General features: G+C 35.2%; 1 protein-coding gene across 2 annotated transcripts in view; it reads right to left on the bottom strand.

Moving 5' to 3' along the window:
• The window catches only part of LOC123309400 (POU domain protein 2-like), a 92,391-nt gene extending 71,060 nt beyond the window's left edge, over positions 1–21,331 (bottom strand). For both annotated transcript variants that reach the window (XM_044892505.1, XM_044892506.1), the window contains exons 1-2: positions 20,603–21,331; positions 9,333–9,377 (exon numbers count right to left, since the gene is read on the bottom strand). In XM_044892505.1, the coding sequence (XP_044748440.1) occupies positions 9,333–9,377; positions 20,603–21,116 (559 nt within the window). In that variant the 5' untranslated portion in view covers positions 21,117–21,331. The remainder of the gene's footprint in view (positions 1–9,332; positions 9,378–20,602) is intronic.
• Positions 21,332–22,811: the final 1,480 nt, after the last annotated feature.

Here is a 22,811-nt window from a genome sequence, read left to right as displayed (position 1 = left end):
TTGTGCTTTGGGACATACTACAAACACCACAAGAAAGATTTTCAAAATATCTTCATTTACTCCCTCAAAATTAGCGCCTGGGGTGGGCCACCCGGTATAATTGTTTACTCTTCTAAGATTGAAGAATATTGAGTATCGTTTGCAATGTTATACATACTGGAAATAATTCCGTAGTAATCGACTTTTTGACCACAGGAAGACTATATTCAAATCATTCAATTGTAACAATGTTTTATCAAAAAGTTGTTTTTGGTTTTATCTTAAATTATTTTTCGTAAAAACATCGTTTCCCACTTAACGATCAATGCAGTGTTTCGAAAGATTATAAAACGAACGATTTCCCTGTGAAATCTGATCGCTATTAACCTAACAGTCTTGTACAAATGTCAAGACAGAAAATATGTAATCGCTATGAATGATAACTCAAGGTTAGTGACTTCTGTTCCGCCACTTCGTTCAACGTTATAACGCTCAAGAATTGAGACATGCACACATCCTTCATTTCGATAATTATGTATGCTGTTTTAGTTCAGCCACCCATCAATTTCGTGTGTATTCTTTTTAATTACCGCTGGAGAATAACGATAATGGAATTAACGAATCACAGGTGCACTTCCGGTCCTGGAAGCCCATCATGCAATCGTCGGTAGGTATGCAATCAACCCTCCGAGTCCGAAAGATGACCCACTTCCAAAAAAGGCAGTTGGGCTAAGATTCTTTTTCTTCTACTTCTTCTGGAATTTTTACAGATCAATTCTTTCGATCTGAGGTTGAATTGAGAATGAATTTCTATTCGTTGAAGTTTTCCTAAAACAATTCTCCCATCGCCTCAGTCTTACTGATGATTCTGAATATAAAAAATGAATTTGCAACCGGCATTTCACAATTAACCAGACGAAATGACGCACAACAAGTACCCTGTGGGAAATCTACCAGTAAATTCGTATCGAACACAAAAGTAGTGGTTTTTTCACATGGAAATCAATGCTTTATTACGATGAATATTCATGGTTATTAAAAATATCATGATTTCATTCGCTTTACGATCAGCTCTATTCGCTATCTATTCATTACTCAAGGGTAATGAATGATTGAGAGATGCTATTCTCACGCTCAAGATTGATGGTATCTCTGCGATCGAATTTCCATAAACCACGATCGAAAATACAGGACGGTCGAGCGAAAACGAATCAGAACCATAATCCGGAACTGAAATGGTATTTATTGAAAAAATTTTCAATGGATTATGAGTATCAAGATATAAATAGCCTGAAATTTGTACACGAAGAACGATGGCAAATACCAAGAAACAGAGTTTCCTTCAATTACAAAATGGAAAACTAGATTCTCTCCCTGTAGAGTTCCAAGAGGAGAAATTATAACAGAATATAGTCGAGCAGTCGTTGTCCCATTCGCTGTCACACCCGAAGGACTCCAGTCAAATATGTTTAACTAGCGTAACATTGTCTGCGCCTAAACAAACATTATTAAATTAAAATGTTCTGGAGGTAAGTGTTACGGCATGATTGTCACATCTACAGAAACATTAAAATCAAATTAGTTTAATAATTTCGAGCCTGCATTTTCTTTTTGTGTTTCGTTGAAATTACGATACGCAAATTAACTCCTAGCTGTCGCGGGAGGATAATGAATTCACACAGAGAGACCGTTCCTTGGCAACGGTGTAATTTGGGATCAAATGATGTCGGAAAAAATTTACAGATAGGTACTTTCACTTCGCTAGATGTAATCGACACTACGCCGTTCCAATGTTTGCATAACTATTCTATTATATTATTATATTGATGTCTGGGGTAATTTACAATAGGTATTATGCAAATCAGATTAATTTCTGAATTGCTTTATCGAAGGATCATCTATCATGTTTCGATGTTCATGATTTATTTTGACTATCTCATCTCAAGCAGTTTGGAGAGTAGACATGACCTATAAATGGGGTATTTTGTGGACTGCAACGGAATTGAAATGAAAAAGATGTTTTTTTGGGTTAAATTTAAAACTATTGTCATTTGTGTCATTATTTTAATATTAGAGAGAATGATTAAGTTTGTTACAGATGGATTGTTTGTTCGTAAATGTTCAATGCGGACAAGCACGTATTTTTTTTGTTTATCTTCTGAATGGTCAATAAAGATGGCACCTGAGAAGCAATTTTTAATTTTTCTCTTCGAAACAACTGACAGAAATGAAATCGTGCAGATATTCTATGGGAGAGAGAAGATAATAAAAAAGAATTTGTGTCCCTCTATAATTGCAAGGGTACAAAAACCACTTTCTTTTCCTTATTCGCATTATATAATAACATTGAAAAAAAATTGTTTTTTTTTCATTTTCATTTTTTTTTCAAATGAAATCTCGCGTAGTTTCAATATTTATATGAAAGATTATTTTTCGCAACCATTCATTCACATTGTCTTGAATAACCTGAATTTTTTCGGAATTGAAAATAACAGAAAGGACGAAATATTGATTAAAGAAATATTAGATGTTTGTTAAATTCTCTTGTATCCCCTATTTACCCATATTATGGATAATTTTCTGCAAATTACAGTTTCATTTGCAGCGCATCAACAGTAATACCCTTTCTTGTTCAATATATTGTCGTATTTCTTCTTGGTAGAGAATCTAGCACATATAGAGATGCGTCGTTTGGAATAAAAGTATTTAAAGCAGGTGAGAAGGCTGTTTGAATATTTCCACCATGCGGTGCATGCATTATAACAGATGAATAATTCAGTTTTGCAACACCTTTTCAGTGTTCGCGTATGCAACCTTTGAACTTTTAATTTTCCAAGAACTGCGAGACAAATTGATTGAAGAAAAGACGCCGTAAACTCTAACCATTGACTAACACTGCCTTATTCAATTTGAAACGCTGCCGATATATTCATGCGAAAAAGGACAAACCTGAATAAATGAGAAAGTAAACCTATTCGATCTGACTACAAAGGAATAATATTATATAAAATGCAGATGGAATGCCAATTAATTACCCAGCTGATATATGGTGTCGAAAAATGCTACGTCCATTCATCGGGTGTAAAGGTATCGGATGCATCGAAATGAGCTTTACGATCACTATGACATTAACCAAATTTAAGAACGAATAAAGAAATGTCTCGAGAAGGTTGACCAACAAGAACGTAACAGAAAAACCGATATATCCATACTATTTGTTTGCGGGTTTAACGATCGTGGGAATATAAGCAAATATATAATAATAATGTATGCTCGAGCAATAATCATTTGTGAATTATAACAAAAACTTGCCACTTGTAATTTCCATAAACTATTCTGCTGTGTAAATTATATTCTTATACCACGTTCGGCATCTCTGACCCATGTACAGCAGCATTCGCAGCAATTACTTCTTCTGTCTATCCTGAAGTCTGCGTTACATCTTCTAAATTACACTCTTTACGTGATTGTTCTATGTGTAACAATTATTACGAAATGATTAATTGTGGAATTCCACTGAGGAGAACTCGTAGTGTGGATAAGATTGTGAGGGATGCTGTGTTTCCTGTTGTTGAAGAAGATCTTTTTGCGCATAAAGTATATGGAGTACAGATAATAATATTCCAGAATAATATTGAATTTGAAATTACCAATACTTTTGTTTGGTTATACAAGGCGATTCTTTGACTCGGACAAATATTTTAACAGTAGATTCTTGATGCCAAAAAAAAACAGTTTTTTCCTATACCATTTTTCTATTCGGCCCTGATAAAATGATAAAGCCTTTTTAAGTTTTCAAAATGAGCTGTGCCACCCTAGGAAACGCAAAATTACCTTCAGAATAACTGGCTAAATCTGTGACACTACACATCTGTGGATCTTTTAAACAGAGTTGTATTCAGCCAAAGTAGCCAATTTTCCAAATTTCATTTTAATTTTTGAATATCAAATAACTCGAAAACGGCGCATTATACGAGAAAATATGAGGAACTTGTATATTACAAAACGTTCAAATATTCATTAGATAGCGTCCAACTTAGTTTCAAGAGTTGGATTCTTTGAATTTTTGGTATTTTGGTACGTAATTGTCATAATGAGAAAACTGCAAGTCGTGGGTGATATCTTGTGTTCGAAAAAGATTCATGAAACAAATGAAAAACTAAATTCCGAAATTCATTTCATTCGATAAAACCGTTTGTGAGATTTTTTTATAGTTTTTCTTCGGGTTTTTCAAGAGCATGTATATTTTAAACCGAGCCTATTCGAAAAAAATGGTAAAGGAAAAAAGTGTTTCTCTTGACCTCAAGTCAACTGTTAAAATATTTGTAGGAGTCAAACACTCACCCTACATACGTTTTTTAACGTGATATCCATCCTATTCATGGAAACTGGTTAATCAAATCAATGCAAAAAATGTTTATCTTTAATTTTTTTTCATTGTCCTCAATTGTTCTGAAATGTTTGTGCACTAGGATGTTCCTCATGTTAATTCTTCTCTTTTAATACTGAAAAATCGTTCATGATTCACTGAAGGATCTTCGAAGGTGATGATAATTCAACTGAACAATAAAAATCAGTGAATTCTTTCCAAAACTCATCAATATTTACCAAACTTGAGTTCTCAAAAGTAGATTCGAACCATATTTATATGTGTTTTCTTGGATAACATCGGTTATAACAAAATACTCGAAAAAAATAATTCTTGTTCATGGATTTTATTTTTAGATAAAAATTTCCCGAATGGTAACTTTTGAGGGTTTGCCATTCTTCCCAACTTGTTTTGGAATAAGGAAGAAACAAAGTTCAAGGTTAAAAATATCTGATATATGTAAGGAGAATGCATAATGTCTAAATCAAAGAAAATAGTAAGAGAAACAAAACAATTCATTGACACAACTAAATTCTGATAGTGTTGATCATCCCTGCAATGAGAATTCTTCATTCAACCTAACCGGATATATTTTGTGAGGTAATTCTTGATATTTGAGAATGAAAAAAGGGATGTTTCTTCATAACGAAATTGTGGGAACCACTGCAGGCAAATTTTCGTCAGATAACCGACAACGAAATATAATATACCAAATATCATGCTTAATCACTTATGCATAACAACTTACACTGATGATCTGCTATCCGCCTGTAATTTCGAGTCATTTGCAGAGAAATAATTCCTAATTCCGAGTGTGAAAAAGTAAAATTACCACGGCCCGTCATAATAACACCTAATGAAAAGAGTCGCCTTAAAATTATTCAACGGTTTCTGTTATAAAAACGTCATTAATATAAACAAATTACTCCGTAATGTGGTAGCGAAATGTGTTTAACCAAACAACTTTTTACTGGACGCTGTCCAAAGCTTATTTGTGCCGAAGCCTGAAATTTACCTGGTTTTCACCGAGTCCAGCATGTTTTAAAACGCATTAAGACCTACAGGGCAGCTGATTCCATAGAGGATCCAGCGACGTGTCCTATAATTATCATAAAAAAGATTAGAACGAAGGAATGACCAAGAAAACAAGACCAGAAGGTTATATTCAAATTTTTAGTAATCGGTACTGACCAGACTTTGGGATTCCTTTGACAAGCCGCCCACCCGCAAAAAAGTCAGTTAGGTCAGTGGGTTGGTACGGTCAAAAAAGGGAAACGTAAAAAACGGTCAATTCTTGGAAGTCCGAAGCTGCCTTGATAACTTTCTGGTAATTTGAATGGTAAAAATTTGAATTTCGGGGTAGATACCCCGAACATTCACGATTCACGACCTACAGAGTCGTGAATCTGGACGGAAATGAGGTGGTGGAATGAAAACATCGAGAAAATTCTTGACATTCCTTTTCGAATCATCAACTCCCTAAGCTGAGCAAACTTGAGATCCATAAAATGAAAACGGTGTTTCTCATTATCGCTACTGGAGATCTACTACACAAATTCCAACAAGAACAAGGATTTTTCAGCTCCTTAAAACGCGCCGTTTGAATGGCAAAATATAAGGCGCCTTTTTCAGCGCACCAAAAAGCACTGTCAGACACAGGTAGTTCCGCTTAGAATAATATTCTCTCATTAGTTGGCGTTCAGGTAGGAAAAAATCACATTCGGATGTTGCGGCCTACAATGCGAAACCTGAAATTTTTTACGATTTTAAAATTGGATTCTACGAAAAGTTCTAAACAAATAGGGAATCATTACAATGAAACAGAATATAGACGTATATCATTCGTAATCATTTTGATGGCGCAGCTGTCTAATTTCTGTTAGTCCTCCCATTCTTTTGTATCGACAAAGTGGAAGGGACAGAAAATATTGAATGAATGATTCTGATTAACAGAACTCTTGTGGTTGAACACAAATCCAAAAAAATTAAGTAAATTAAGTGAGTCTTTAACTCGTGAAAATATTTCAACAGTAGATTCTTGTGGTCACAAGAAACACTTTTTTTCCTTACCAATTCCTACGAATCAGCTCGGTTCGAAATATACAGGCTGTTGAAAAAACAAAAAGAATTTTATTTCTAGTTTTATCTCACAAACGGTTTTATCGAATGAAATGAAATGAGTTTTCTCATTATGACCATTACGTACCATGAAAATACCAAAAATGCTAAGAACTAAAAGAACTCAACTCTTGAAACTAAGTTGGACGCTATCTAATGAATATTTGAACGTTTTTTCAAATGAAAATTCTTCATATTTTCTCGTATAATACACCGTTTTCGAGTAATCTGATGTTCAAAAATAAAAAATATCTGAAATTCGAAAAATTGGATACTTTGACTCTTTTTGGAAGATCCATACATGTGTAGTGTCACAGATTTAGCTAGTTATTCTAAAGGTTATTTTGTTTTTCCAGCAGTGGCACAGCGCATTACGAAAAAATTAAAATGGCTATATTTTTTTACCAGGGCCGAATCAGAAAAAATGGTGTAGGAAAAAATTGTTTTTTTACCTCAAGAATCTACTGTTAAAATATTTGTACGAGTCAAAGGCTCATCCTTTATAATTCGGTTTATCATATAGGATTTATTATCAATTAATCAAAGCTCACATTAAGTAAAATCAAATCTCAAATTTTTCTTTTATTGTCACGATTCTACAAACGCGTATCAATTGCTGCTTCAAAATGCCAATATTGAAGAGTTCACAACGAGTATACCACGCTTCAGATTTTAATGGACCCATACAAGATGACGTTGATTGTTACACCATAGAAAGGCTTTTAAATAGCCTTGAATCATATTCAAATGAATACATCCATCATGGGAATAACTGGAGTTTGGAATTATTCAAATTGAAAACTCATCCATTAACGTTCTCTCGTCTGATGAGAGTTCATTAGACCATATAAATAAGGGACATCGAATGAAATCCAGAAAATTTTCTGATTCACCAACAATGAAAGGAAAAAATAATGGGTTTATTGATCCGAAATCATCATATGAAAATTCATGAATAGAGTCATTCGGGGCAACTGTGCGCACTTTTGCCTTTCAAGCCATACCCTGTTTCAAATGTTGAAGCTAGGAAAATTAAAACATATTCATAAGATAGAGAATTTTCTAATCTATAAAGAAACATCAAAAAGCAAAGAAACAAAAACGTTTTCTTTCCGCAAAAAAGAATTTAATAGAGAAAGTCGGAGGTCGGAGTGCATTCACTTGCCCTGTATTGCGGGTAAGTGTGCGCACCCTCACAGAGTAAGTGAACGCAGTGCTTAGGAAACCACACGATCAAAACAAATTACAAAATAATGTCATCAAAATGCTACAATATTAGAGAAATGCTGTTTATTGTCAATACAGAAGCGCCTTTTTACAAGCAGTGCATTATTGTTCGTGCCACAATTCTTGGTGAACACAACACTTGATACATTCCCCTGTTGGTGGCTCTTCATATTTTTCCGATCAAATAGGACAATACTGATCGAGGCTTAACCAAGAAAATCAACAATGTCATAATTTATTCCTCACTGAACTAACGCCCATATAATGAATCTATGCGCACACTTACCCTCGCACACTTTCCCCAGTAAGCCAAAATTTGAATCGACGTTCTTATAGAGTTGAGCAGCTTAGAGAACCTTAAATTTTTTATTATATATTTAGATTAATATGCCCATGATCGAATAAAATATTGTTTAACACTGAGGGACTCGGAACTTGGACCTGGCAGAATGTGCAGAGATGCTAAAAATTAACAAGAAAACTAGTGAATTTGATAATTGCAAATAAAAAGTTAAAGAAACGTGGCACGGCGCACTCCTTTGAAAAACTAATATGGCGATTCTGCGCCCTTGCTTCACCCAAATGAACCCCTCTTTCATACTTTGCATAGTCGAGATATACGCACTGCGCACACTTACCCACTGCGCTTAATTACCCCGAATGACTCTATAATACATAGGAATTATACCTTATACTTAATATTTTTTCATTCAATCCATTCGAATTCAATATTTGTACAGAATTGGTCATTTCGTTAAGTTTGAATATTTCGAAAACGAATGAATCGATAAAACCGATAAAAATTTTTTATGGTTTTTCAACAGCCTGTATCTTTTAAACCGAGCCGTTTCCGAAAAAATGGTAAAGGAAAAAAGTGTTTCTTTTGACCTCAAGAATCTGCTGTCGAAATATTTGAACTAATCAAAGACTCATTCTTTATTCATTCTTAAATTATTGTTCTTAAAAGGAAAAGATGTCGAATAAACACAGAACGAAAATTTCAAGATTTGGATCTTCATAAATCTCTTATGTTTAAGGAAGAAAACATCCCTTATCTCTATCTGAGACGTATCAAATCTTGTTGCGATTATAAAATCGGATATCCATCATCTTCACTTGGGCGCGATGACTGATTCCCATGTTCCCTTCTTGTGGATTTTCCCCCGAGATATACATCTCATGTAAGTGTGGATGTTATGAAAAGCACATTTAAACCTGTTGCAACCCCCTAGACACGGAGGGAAAACTCCTACGTCGCACGCGATCCTTTCAATAAAATGCCTGGCATTCTTTTAACCCCTAAGGTTATGACATTCTGAGAACTGCATAAATATTTAGTGCAGGAATTCAAACACTTGTTCAATTCGTTTTAGAACTCCGGTCCCCTTTATCCGAGATTTTTTACCGAGGGTAAAAGCCTTAAAAATTATCCCTTACGTTAGTGAAAGTTGGTGCTGGTATTTATTGCCATACGACAGATTGTTCCGCTTTTTATGCCCTGTTAAAAAACTGCAAACAAAGTTTTTTCGTGTTTTATTCCATGGTGATTTTTTTACGATGACACCCCCATTCAAGAGGTAGTGGTAGAAAGGATTCGAAGTATTTTTTACTCGAGGTCAAACTAATTCTTATCACTTACCGAACTTTTTCTCAGCGACAGGGGTGATTGGTGAGCTTGGGATATCTGTAATAAAAAAAGAATATTTTATGATTTGCAGGCATGAGACGGATGTATCTTTTTTGGAAATTTATTGGTTATTAACACTAATTTTTGAGCCATTAGTAGAACAGCAATGGGATTCAAGGTCACTGAGTGATGGATATTTTCGAATCGTACAGAATTCGTAGTTTGATTGATTTATGGATTCTTTGATTTCTCTTTTCAGCCTTTCATTGCATTTGAATTTTGAATGAACTATTAGATTTGGAAACATCGGACCTTCAATTTTCAATAATAAAAATGTAGATAGATAGATTTTTCTTGAGATCTCTTGAAGATTGTTCAAGAAATATTGTGAAATTTAGTGGAGATTTAGATGGTTGATTCGAAAAATTATAAGATCGAAAACTGTTCAATTCGAACCAAATATATGTAATAGACTTCGAAATCCATGAAAGAGTTTTGTAGTACATTGAATCCTTACATAGGTGTTCGGGATATCTCAAATTTGAAGAATGAAATATTCAGTTATATCTCCATTCTCAAGACATACAGGCTGAGTCTTTAACTCGTACGAATAATTTAACAGTAAATTCTGGAGGTCAAAAGAAACAATTTTCTCCTTTACTATTTTTCCGAATAGGCTCAGTTTAAAAGATTCAGACTATTGAAAAACCATAAAAAATTTTATTTTAACAAAACAAACGGTTAATCTTGAAACTAAATTGAACGCTATCTAATGAATATTTGAACGTTTTGTAAAATTAAAGTATTCTTCATATTGTCTCGTGTAATGCGCCGTTTTCGAGTAATTTGATGTTCAAAACTAAATAAAATCTGTGAAATTCGAAAAAATGGGTACTTTGACTGAATGCAACTCTTTGCAAAAGATCCACAGATGTGTAGTGTCACAGATTTAGCTATAGTTATTCTGAAGGTTATTTTGTTTTTCTAGGGGTGGCACAGCTCATTATGAAAAATTTAAAATGGATATATCTTTTTATCAGGACCGAATAAAAAAACCAGAATAGGAAAAAAGTTTCTTTTGACCTAAATAATCTACTGTTGAAATATTTGTACGAGTCAAAGATTTACCATGTATAATGTGAATTTCAGTGCTTTGGATCAATTCGAACCGAATTTTCAACTCAGGCATAATCTTCAAATTGAGTTGCATACCGTGAATTTCATTTCAATACTTTACAGTACAAGAAGATATTTCAATAGTGGATTTCACCAAGTATGAGATCATTTTCTCAATACTTCTGCATCAATTCGAACCAAATCTTCAAATCAGCCATTATTTTCAAATTGAAATGCATATTGTGAATTTCAGTTCCGTACTTTGAGTACGAGTGGAGATTTCGATGGTTTAATTAAAAAGGTATGAGGTCAGCATCTTGAAAACTGTTGAGTGGATTAGAGCCAAATTTTCAAATGGCGCATTGTAGTCAAATTGAGATACGTTATGTGAATTTCAGTTCGTTACAGCACAGATTTCAGTAATGCATTAGGCAAGTATGAGATCATTTTCTCAAAAACTGTTGGATTCAAACCAAATCTTCAACTCAGGCATAGTTTTCAAATTGAGTCGCATAATGTGAATTTCAGTTCAATACTTTCAGTACAGGTAGAGATTTAAATAGCGGATTCAACCAAGTATCAGATCATTTTCCCAAAAACTACTGGATACATTCGAACCAAATCTTCAAATCACACATAGATCAATATCTTGAAAATTGTTGAATAAAATCGCACCAAATCTTCAAATCACAATTATAGTTTCAAATTGGAATATAGATTGAGAATTTCATTTCAGTTCAAATGGAGATTTTAATGATCGACTCGAAAAATAGGTAGGTACTGAGACTGAGATTATTCTCTTGAAATCTGTTGGATCAATTCGAACCAAATCTTCAAATCACATGTTGTTCTCAATTGAGATGTTTATTGTGAATTTCAGTTCGATACTTTCTGCGGACTTCGATGGTAGGTACCATTGAAAAAGTATGAGGTAAATATCTTAAAAACCGTTCTACAAATTCGAACCAAAACTGAAAATCACACTTTGTTATCAAATTGAGTTGCATATTTATTGTGAATTTCAGTTCGCTACATTCAGTAGAGTGCAGATTTCCATGGACGATGCGCATGCGCATGTATCTTTCGCTCTCTTAGAACAATTAAAAAAAAAATCAAAAAATAATATCTTGAATTAGAGGGAAGTAGATTTAAAATCTGTAAAAAAAAATCTGTATGTGAGTCTGTGTGTGTTTCTATGTAACGGTTTCTTGTGTTGCGAATTTGTGTCAATTTGCATCTTGTATCATAAAATCCAGAGGATCCCGAAGGATTGTTCTGATTGATTCGATATCTCATTGAAGAGGCTGAAGCCAGGCAAGATTCCTCGAGCCATTTCCGGATAATCTCCGATATAGAATATCTTCGTTACATAAGACTACCGCGAAGTATCGGATCTACCTGATGAGAGTTCACGGTCTCCGAAGGTCGAATAATTGACAATACCTGGCAACATGCAAATACTACGGATGCCACACAATGGACCCGGCAATAATGACCATTATCATCACTCACTGAAACCTAATAACGAACCTTTAATACATCCAATTTATTTCATTATTATAATTCATTTCTCAGTTATAACATGACTCAGCGATATATCCTTAGCTGTGGGATCGCCGAGATGTAGTACCACGATTCGGCTAATAGCTCCGCAAGAACCTCCTCGGCCGACGCGGCGTCCACCTTAATCGGGGCTCATCCGACTCGAAATCATCAGCATGGGAAAATTCCCTTCGTGGACCTGCCGGTGATTTACGCCGTCCACGGCCTCATTAATATTATTTACATATCGGTGTTCGATTAAACTGGCGAATCTAGGAATATGGGATCCGACCGTGCGGTCAATTTATTGTAACGCCGACGTTGAGTCGGTCTTGCCAAGAAGCATGCTCAATTAAGGCTGGCGAGGTGGTTTACGACATGCGCCGATCGTACTTTATGGTAATTATTTGTTTCATTGTGAAACTTGGTTCTGGCTCATACTATCGTGAACAATGAGGAAGGAGTCGATGAAGTACTGAAAAAGTTGCTCATTAAATAAGAAGGGAAGCTGAATCGAAGGATAGAGCACTGAAGCTTCACAGGCTGTTTTTACTGGAGATGCGGCGAAATGCAGGAGGCGAACCCTTGTCCGAAAACAGTCAAACAGGCACTCTTTATGAGAAAAACGGTTTCTACAATGTTCTCAAGGTCTTTCACTACTTTAAACAGAAAATAAGGTCATACTATGTCGTTGAGTGGTGTTGCCAAAACCTTACTTCTTGCAGGATGCAAATCTGCTCCTAAAAATCTCATTTTCCGAAACCTTTTAATAATTTTTGATAAGGAGCTACCCTTGGGTTACTAACAAGGTCTTAATATCTCCTTCCCTTTCAATTTTATAAACCAAAACGCCAGAAAACCATGAAAGTTACTTTATTTGACACCCCAGGTTTCAATAATTGAATATTTGATTCCATGTTTCTTCTCCAACTTTTACATTGGTTTTCTTATGACAAATAGTACACTAGTTTATAGTTTGGTAAGGGGGTTACATTTCACTGCGACCTCAATGTCTATTGTACCCCCGTCAGAGCTTCTCACAAATCTGCGCCATCTGCAGCTCGCCCACCAACTCCAGAGTTCCAATGAACCCCAGTATGTCAGAGAGCTTCAAGAAGTCTAAGTCCCCATTCCTAACGCAGGCTTGAAATAGCGAGGCATTCTTTAATCAGGAGTTTTTGATTCATTCATTGCTGTATCCCGTTACCGGTAATAAATCTACAAAAATACTCAAAAACAAAATTAAAGGTGCGACCAAACTTATAATTTCTTAGGGCTACTGTGACTGTGTGCTCTCCTTTGACTGAAGGGACCCAACCCTGACCGACAGATCCTTCCACACTCCGGGAATGGATAGTCACCAACTAGATCTGGCCGCTGCTGTAATCTTCTCGAGTCTCCATTATAACTGTGGACCCAAAGACCTATACTGTGATCTGTCTAACGCTAGTTGTTCCTGGTTATGATTGGCATTAACTGATTTTAGGGATTGATGCAGTATATCCTTAAACCGCCTTTACTGGCTTCTTGGTTTCCGAGCTCCCTCTGTAAATTCGCCATACAGAGCTATTCTTGGGAGTCTTGTGTCTTGCATCCTCAGAATGTGGCCGCTCCATCTGAGTCGGGCCCTCGCTACTTGAGTCTCAATTGTTATACAACTCAAGGGCTGCAAGACTTCTGCATTTGAAACTTTGTGGAACCATCTGATGTGCATTATTCGTCTTAGATGACGTTGTTGAATTTGTTCAAGCTGTTTAATATGTCGCCTGTAGGGCGTCCAGCTTTCGCTTCCGTAAAGAAGCGTTGGAAGGACCACTGCTTTGTAAAAAGCTGTCTTGTATACGAAGCATGCCAGATTTATTGATCAGTAATAGGTGATAAAATATTACTCGTGGGAAATTTAAGGCTCATGGATCTTTAAACTGGCAGCACTAAAGCAAGCCCAAGTTGACTATTCTGGAAATATCTAACACTCAATTAAAGAAATAGTTATTGAAGTGCGTCAAGCGCCAACAAAAAGTATCTGATCACATCCTAAACATACTGCGAAACACAAGGCTGCTTCGATTATCTACTATAAATAAATCAGGGGTGGAAGGTATGCAAAACATAAATATTTTAATTTGGGGGAGGGCGTAACATGTGTATTATAACACGTCCTGGGAGAAATATTGTTCAAGTTTGTATTAAATACCTGCGTGGACCAACTCAGGGCAGGCTTGGCAAGAATTCTTGCTGGTATATGGAATAACCTCGGGACTAACTTTATGAATCTTGTCCGAAAATCAGTAACTGACACTTCACAGTAATTTGAAGAAACTAGGGTTACAAGGTGTCACTTGTAACAAAAGATAGTTAAACAAGACGCGGTAACAAAAAACTAGAAGTTTTCATATCACTAACAAAAGAATAAAATTTTTCGTATCACATATTATTCTTGCAAGAAAAGTATTTCAACTGAAAATTTGTTCGATGAAAATGTTTATTTAGAGGATCTTCCATAAGATATTTCACAAATTAAATTTGTGCATGGCAACTACGCAACACTCTGAATTTTATTCAACCACCTTAGCGTATTGGGTCCGTCTCTGGATCGGCCAGAACTGAGCGGGATAGAAGATCCACTGAAGTTTCGGATGTTTCCACCTTTAGCCTAATTACATTATAATTGGTGATTTGTTCGAAAGATATGCCCGTTGTGAGACACCGCTATAAAATCGAGACAAATCCAACAGAGGATGTGCTTGTTCTCATTGTCCAATCTCGCCAACTTGCAGACTTCTAATTCAACAGTACACAGAACTGCGATAAAATTTTTGTCACTACCCCGTGATGTAAAAAAAAGATAATGATAAGGTATGCAGTTTTCTGATGATATTTTAGAACTTCTATGCAAGCTGAAATTTGTTGAGTCAGTGCGGAAACTATAACCTTCGAGTATTCAACCCTAAACATACTCAATGCTACAACGAAAAAATAAGAATTTAATTCAATTTGGAGAGGGATATTATTTAAACTAATCAGAAAAAAACACCTATACTTATCAGGAAATTCGAAAATTCTAGGAATGCCTTATAACGTGTTCTTTCAGGCGACAAAGAATAATATTTATTTATTTATTTATTTATCAACTCAGGAATACACACAGGTGATTTCCACACCCAAAAAGGTATTCACAAAATATTATAGAAAAGTGAACAATTTGTGAATTGAATTGCATTTGGTAAAATCAAAAATCAGCAAAACATATGAGGCTTAACCTAGTAATAAAAAAAATTACGAGAAATGATATCCCAATAAAACAAAAAATTACTATATGAATAATTTTTCCTGAAAAATTGGGTACTTAATTCAAACAGCTTCTATACATGAGTTGTACAGAAAGATGAATCTGCCATGAAATTGAATTAATGTTTCGGTAGTACCATTTTCTCCTCTAACGATCTTTTTTATCGAATTGAAGTGTTCATACGCGGGTAGATGTAACGAAAGTGACCAGAAGAAGAATAATGACGAAGCTACGAAACCAATTTTCGAGCTGACTTTTACAAATGTGCTCGACTTTAACGACGTATTCAAATGTGTTGGAGCCACTTCACAAAACAACCGCCTGTTAAGAACGGTCTGATGCGATAATGATGGTTTCTGTCAAATTAAATCCTAATGCATACAGGCCGTCGCATATATTTACATGATAAATTCACATTTTTAGGGAATATTAGTGTCGGAAGCACTCTGCCACTTTTGATATTCATAGTTCTCATTATCGAATATTTCGCTTTGATGGTCACACTATTCTATGTCAAAATGGTGCGAAAGTGAGGTTGTTACCTTCGGAATTGAATCATTCATTGTCTGCAGGAATTGAAAAAATTTTTTTATGACGTCAAGTCGATTCGAGTAGCTTTAGAACTCATTTCTGGGGGGATGGAACCCAAACTATTGAAACAATCGTTTCAATAGCTGCTGCCTTTTTCGTAAAATATATGAATTTTACATCATTCAATTCAAATGAATGTGAGTCTTGAATTTCAGGTGTCAGGGTCTCTGAAATTATTGCAACAAAATTTGGTCAGAGAATCTCGAGATGAAATTAGGAGACCCCTAAGGGGGTTGAGAAAAATCTTAAAATGTCATTGAACATCAGCCAACTGTTATTAACAAGTAGAATTCCAAATACAAATCTCGAAATGCGTTCAAAAACGTTTTTAGATTGTTCTGAAAGATCTTGCGTTTCATAAAAAATTGCAGAAGGTATCAAGAAAACGTTTCAATTGAAGAGGCTTTCTAACGGTCAAAAAATTTTCAAGAAGAAATAGGTAGCACCATGAGATTTCGCATATGATAAAACAAAAGACTAATTTCAGAATCGAAGAGCAGAAGGGCTGTATCTTCGAAAGAGGGACAAAAATTAAATATAGGATTCTCATAATCTTGTATATAGGGAATCTTTGACCACATTTTTTGCATTAATTTCATGACATACTGCCAATCACCTTGTTCAAATAATCGTTATTTTTGAAGGCAAATTAGTGGTGCAAATTGAAGTATTTTTGAGGGACTATTGCTCTCGTCAGTTGTCGGCTTCGATTCAAACTTTGGTTAATTTGGGACGAATTTTTCATCAGAGGTACGATGGAGCTGGTTGATTTTACTAATTCATTCTTATATTTTCATGATTTACGTTCGGTTTATCCGCTAGTTTCATATTCAATAATTCATTAAGAGTATGTGTTTTCAGTTTGTTAATTGACAGGGCAATATAAAATATGCAAATTAAAACGGACATACATGACTTATTCCAATTGTGGTTTGATGGATCGGAAGTGGAAAAATAACAAATGAATGAATTGCTGGAACGGACAGATCCTCATTTACGGGGTGGTCGGTTATTTCGTGTCTCACAAACGTGAGTTCTGGCCCAAACCGCAAATGTTCTATAGGAAATACACCTGCGAATCGACGCCAGAATGTCCTAAATAATTGATAATAAGTGCTTGCTATTATGGTGCCTCCGTGGAGTTAATATAAAGGGCAGGTTGCCGTCATGGATATTAGGCTGCGGATCCTATTTTTACTGAGTAATTTTCGGGTTTCCACGGTGATTAACAATTTAGCAGTCGCCTTTTATCTGGTTACCAACATACGTCTCGAAATACAGAATATGACGTTCGAACTGTGAGAAATTCTAGATATATTTTCGGTTTATTATTTTCAATAATTGAATAGTTAGCTCTAATCGGCCGATTTTAATCGAACTTTAAAATTTAGGAAATAAATATAAAAAAATTCTAATTCTAATCCTGAATAATGAGGAATCGAATTTTTATAAAATAGTCTTCGAAATCGATTAAAGAGTTTTGTATAGTTCATCGAATTTTTACATTTAATAATAGGCGTTCAGGATATATGAAATTTGAAGAGTGCAATATTCAATTATTGCCTCATTTTCAAGACATACAGGGTGAGTCTTTGACTCGTACATTCGTAGATTCTTGAAGTCAAAAGATACACTTTTCTCCTACTATTTTTTCCTAATCGGCTCGGTTTAAAAAATACAGGCTGTTACAAAACTAAAAACGGCTTTATCGAATGGAATGAATTCCGTAACATAACTATTAAATTATTTGATGAATCTTTTTCGAACACAAGTTAGCACTCACGTCTTCCAGTTTTCTCATTATGACTATTACGTACCATAAAAATAACAAAAATTCAAAGAACTTAACTCTTGAAACTTTGTTGGACGCTATCTCTAATAAATATTTTTGAACGTTTCGTTGAATAAAAGTATTCTTTGAATTTTCTCGTATAATGCGCTGTTTTCTGGTAATTTGATGTCCAAAAAAATGAAATATCTGGGAAATTCGAAAAATTGTGTATTTTGACCGAATGCAATTCTTTGTAAAACATACACATATGTATTTAGCTAGTTATCCTGAAGGTAATATTGTTTTTCCAGGGTTGGCACAGCACATTATGAAAAATTAAAATGGCCAAATCTTTTTATCAGAGCCGAATGGAAAAATTGGTAGGTATAGGAGAAAAGTGTTTTATTTGATCTCAAGAATCTACTGTCAAATGATTTGTACGAGTCAAAGTACACCATAAAAATTGAAATACGTAAAATTCCAATATAATCAAAGGTCTGAAATCATTCGAGAAATACTTTTTTATTAATAAAATTCAACAGCTACTGTCACAGAAAAAAGATTCTTCGAGAACTGCTACTATTGTACTCTCAACAATATTGATGTTCGTATAAATCTGGTGATAAACCATCTAGAAATTCAGAGAATTTGTGTTATATTTTATGAGTTTCAGATACAAATGTTTACAACTGAACGTATGCAAAATGATTAATTTATTTTTTTAATGTGAACTAAAAATTGAAAAATGATTAAATCATATAGAAATCTAACAGATGGAGGTTACTTTATCATGGTAGTTCTACTATCTGTATACTTTACTTATTTTTCTGAATGATTTTCATATTTGGGTATGCACTGATCCAACAGCAGTATATTGCCCCTTTCGAAATGAATTATTTCAAGGCATTTCGAAATAATTGGCGAAGTTTGGACCATTTTTCCAATGGCTGCCCTAAAATTCACATATAATCAAAATTCCACAATCCCCTCTAGATTATTAATTAAGCCGTTCCAAAATATCTAATTCGTATGATAATCACGGCTCGATTCATATTAAAATTATCTCTTAATTATGAATAATACCTACGCATGACCACAATACAGTCGGATTTACCATAGCAGATCATGGCTGATAATCATTAATTTTTGTATGATTTATATTTAGAATCATAAAATGCGGTAAGAGAGTGGTTGAGAATATTTTCAAGTTAATTGATTGATTTCGATTTAATTGCTAATTGCTTTTGATTAAACTAAACTTTGTGTCACATTTCGATGACGGAGATTGAAAAGTTAACATTTATATCTAGTTATCTGAGTTTATTGGTAACAATAATTCAATAAATCATTTTTTGAGGATCAGGTACTATCTGGCGTAAAAAACTCAATGAATGAGATGATTAAGCAACTTATTTGCATGATTATATTTCGGTTCCACATGAATATGCGGAAAAATAATTAATTGTTATATATTTTGTGTTATATTTTATTCAGTTTTGACTCATGGTTTCTGTTCAAAGTACAATTAAGGCGGAGATCATTATCATAACTACCATTTATCGTAATTTTGTTAATTTTCGTGTACATCCAGTTGAGACCCTGCGATGCGTGATGAAGCCCACATAAAAACTACTGACGTCAAGCCACCGTTTCCATGAAGAATACATTAATGTTTCCGTTTCGAATATCAAATATTTGCCTTCACGGCAAACCGGCAGAATTTCGTGAAACCGCAACTATATTTGAATACCCGCACAAAAAGCAACTCTGAATGGCAACAAAGGTTCCAGGAACTCCCCTGTCCCAATAAAAGAACGGTCCAAAATTTGAATACGATGAATATAGAGGATGAATAGTCCAAAGATCCCTCGAATACATTAATGGACGCAAGAACGTGTGAGTTCTATCCCAACGGACTTTTTTGTGCGAAGAACGAATATTTTTCACCACGTAGAAGCAGCTACCTGCCCGAATTATCTAGCGGGCCTTGTTCTGCATCTTCTTTGGTCCTTCCTGGCACGGTAATGTGCAGGTGTCAAGAGCTTCGAAGAATGAAGATCCACATGTCAGGTAGGCCGATGTGGGTGAATAGCAGATTCGAAATTTTTCACAAGGTGATTCCCTACTAGCTCCTAAGGGCGGACTTTTGGATGTTTGGGCATTAAATTCGCCAGGAATTTGGGCTCATCCGGCACAAAGTCATTAGAGGATTTCAACTGATCAATCCAAATTTTTGGTGGAAATATCTATGATGGAATAATGCAGAGTCTGCTAGATAGTCTTGCTGATGGGGTCTGTTTTGCTAGAAGTCATTACTGCATTTGATTTCAGAGAAGGTTGATGCTACATTTCTTGGTTTATAGAAACCAAATTTGAATGATTAAATAACGAAGATATGTATTTGAGACTGATGAATTTGTCAATGCTTTTACTGGTGATGTTTTAACAGGATAAACTTGGCAATATTTCTTTGAAATTGCCAAGTTTATGATATATTGCAGAGGTAGATAATATCAGAGTCTTAATGTGTGTGCTATGGGTTTGTTATGCAGCCACCTTGGCTGACATCTGCATAAAGCATTAGCGACAAGAAATCAGAACTAATGGAACTAGAAACACCAAGAATTACAAGTATTCAAGACGCAGATATTTTCGACATAGTAGCATTATTTTTTGAATCAGCAGGGTGAGAATGAAGACCTCATCTATCTTAGACCTTATATGGCGTTAATCTGTTGGATTTTTGAATGGATCATTCTGAGATGAAGAGAATAAAACTCTCCATTTCCCAAGAGTGGAAAAATTGAAGAGTATTCGTGCCCATACTTTGATGTGTTGAAAGAACCGATTCTCTTCTACTTTTTCAGTGACTTCCTCGCTAACCAAAGGCTCAAACTTGACAAGGAATTGATGAGAATGAAGGACCATTCTCGATGTCAATTACTATTTATGCATAAAATATGTCTGACTCACCTTCTCCTCTTAAAGGTCCAGGACTAGATGGAAGAGATCTAAGCGGAGAGCTGGTGGTTGGAGGCCCGACACCCTCTTCTTCGGAACTACTCGAAGGGCTACTACCGCGCGTGTAGCTCTTATTGTTATTGCTCCTGTTGAACAGCACCCCATTGTTCTGCAAAAGCATCATGTGCTGTTGGGCCGCCACAAAATTGTTAAATTTCATCTGGTGCGCGTTCACCGACCCCCCCGTTTTTGTCTTGAACTTCGACATCGTAAAGTCCAGGGGTTGGTCGGCTTCGTGGGTGGCAAGGTGCACGTGGGAGGGTGGCTGCTGCAGCAACATCGGCATCTCTTCCTTGGAGGGATGTCTCCAGTAGGTTTGGAAGTCGATGTTGTTGTTTATGTTGGGCTTGAAGGTGGATTTCGGCGTCTCCAAGTTATTGTTCTGTTGGAGGGTGGGTAAAGGGCTCGATTCTACCCACCTCCGCACCTTGTCGCTGTGGAGATCCGCCAGATTCGCGATTTGCATGGGACGACGATCACGCTTGACAGGGGCTGCTTGAAACACACCGAAAGTCACTGCATATCCTTCGAGATCGCACTGATTCAATCGATGGTCGTCTTTGGGAGTTAGCACTTAGATATGTCACACTGTCACTTGCATCGCGTTTGTTGACATGCGGTTAAGAGCTGCGTTAACCTATACAGAATCGTGTTTGCGGCGCCACAGTCTATAGCGGTATAAACGGCCTTATACTTCTACATATTTGCATCAGGAGGATGCTGTGCCGTGTCGAGAGGGGGGGCTTTGGATCCGGGCCTCCGAGTAGTGGGGAGGCCGCGCTCCGACCAATGGCAGCCGACTCCGGGCCGATATACAATAGTGTATAAATTGTATGGATTATTTATTTATTCCTACATCTTATATATGTATTTATGTGAATATATGTATGGAACGGAAAGGATTATTCCTCTAGGTAGCTCCGCTTTTTCTTCTCTTTCTCCGCCGCGCTATAATGGCGAACCTATACCGGTGATCGATAAAATTGAAATTTAAATTGTGGCTACTTCATATTATTCATAAATTTCCGTTTTTTCATCTCGCTATCTTATATTTTATTCAATGGGGGATCGTCATTTCGACTGGGATATTTTTGTCACATGTGAATAAACTCTGCAGACGATGCCAGTTCGAAAATAATCTTGTTTTATGCCCGGTTCAGTATGACACTTGTCAGTTGACGATGTCGATAATCAGCAAATTGATTGATTCGACTCGTTTGACCGCATGAAATATTCAATGTAGCCTTGATGGGTATGAGTTTGGAATTTTTTTCGACAAAATTGTCGATATGATTTATATCATTCGATATTGTTCTTTGGAATTTATTTCATAGTAAAAATTAATCGACAAGAAATATGGAATCTGCTGTTTTCAGCTCCTTCATTTTGAACTTGAACATTTTCTGTTGTCCAAAGGAAAGTTATATTCAAAAGTAGTTCAGATGAATTAATAATAACATATTCACAATAATAGAAATAGAAAGAATATCTTTGTATATTCATGCAAAAAATAAGTAGAACAACCAAAAATATTTTCCATAACTGTATATTTGCCATTAAATATTTTCATTGATTTATCCGAATAAAATAATTGCTAGCAAAAATTATTAATCAAAGTGAACTCCATTATTTCAAAAATTATCAACTTTCTTAAGGTAAAAAATAACTCAATATGTAAAGAGATGAATAAATGTCATAAATTATCCGTTAAAAGTACCATGGATGGTTCATTTTGGAAGGGTTGAGAAAACTCAGTGGACTGTGTTTAATGCTGCTAACGAAATTTTGAACCTGCTCGTTTTTGCATTGTTGTATACCCCTCTTCAAGATGTTGCAGGTAAACAAGTGCAAGGTGGACTCTGCATATATACATAATAAAGAGATTTATTTTATTATTATCCTCTGGAGACTGTCGAAAATTATAATTATTATAGAGAACCTTCTTTTTATTCTCTCTAACTTGGCCTTCTTACCATCACGCTACTTGAAATTTCAGTTTTTGATTTTATGTGTGAATACGCCGTAAGTGACCATTAAAAATTTATTTCTATAATAGTTAAATTTTTAAATTCGTCAAGGATATTATTAAGAATGTAAACATTTATAGTGAATGCACAGAAATAAAGTGAATAAATAAAAGTGAATAATAATTAATCGATCC

This window comes from Coccinella septempunctata, chromosome 3 (genome assembly GCF_907165205.1).
Source record: "Coccinella septempunctata chromosome 3, icCocSept1.1, whole genome shotgun sequence".
Classification (NCBI taxonomy): domain Eukaryota; kingdom Metazoa; phylum Arthropoda; class Insecta; order Coleoptera; family Coccinellidae; genus Coccinella; species Coccinella septempunctata.
This window is presented reverse-complemented; position numbering and strand designations above follow the sequence as displayed.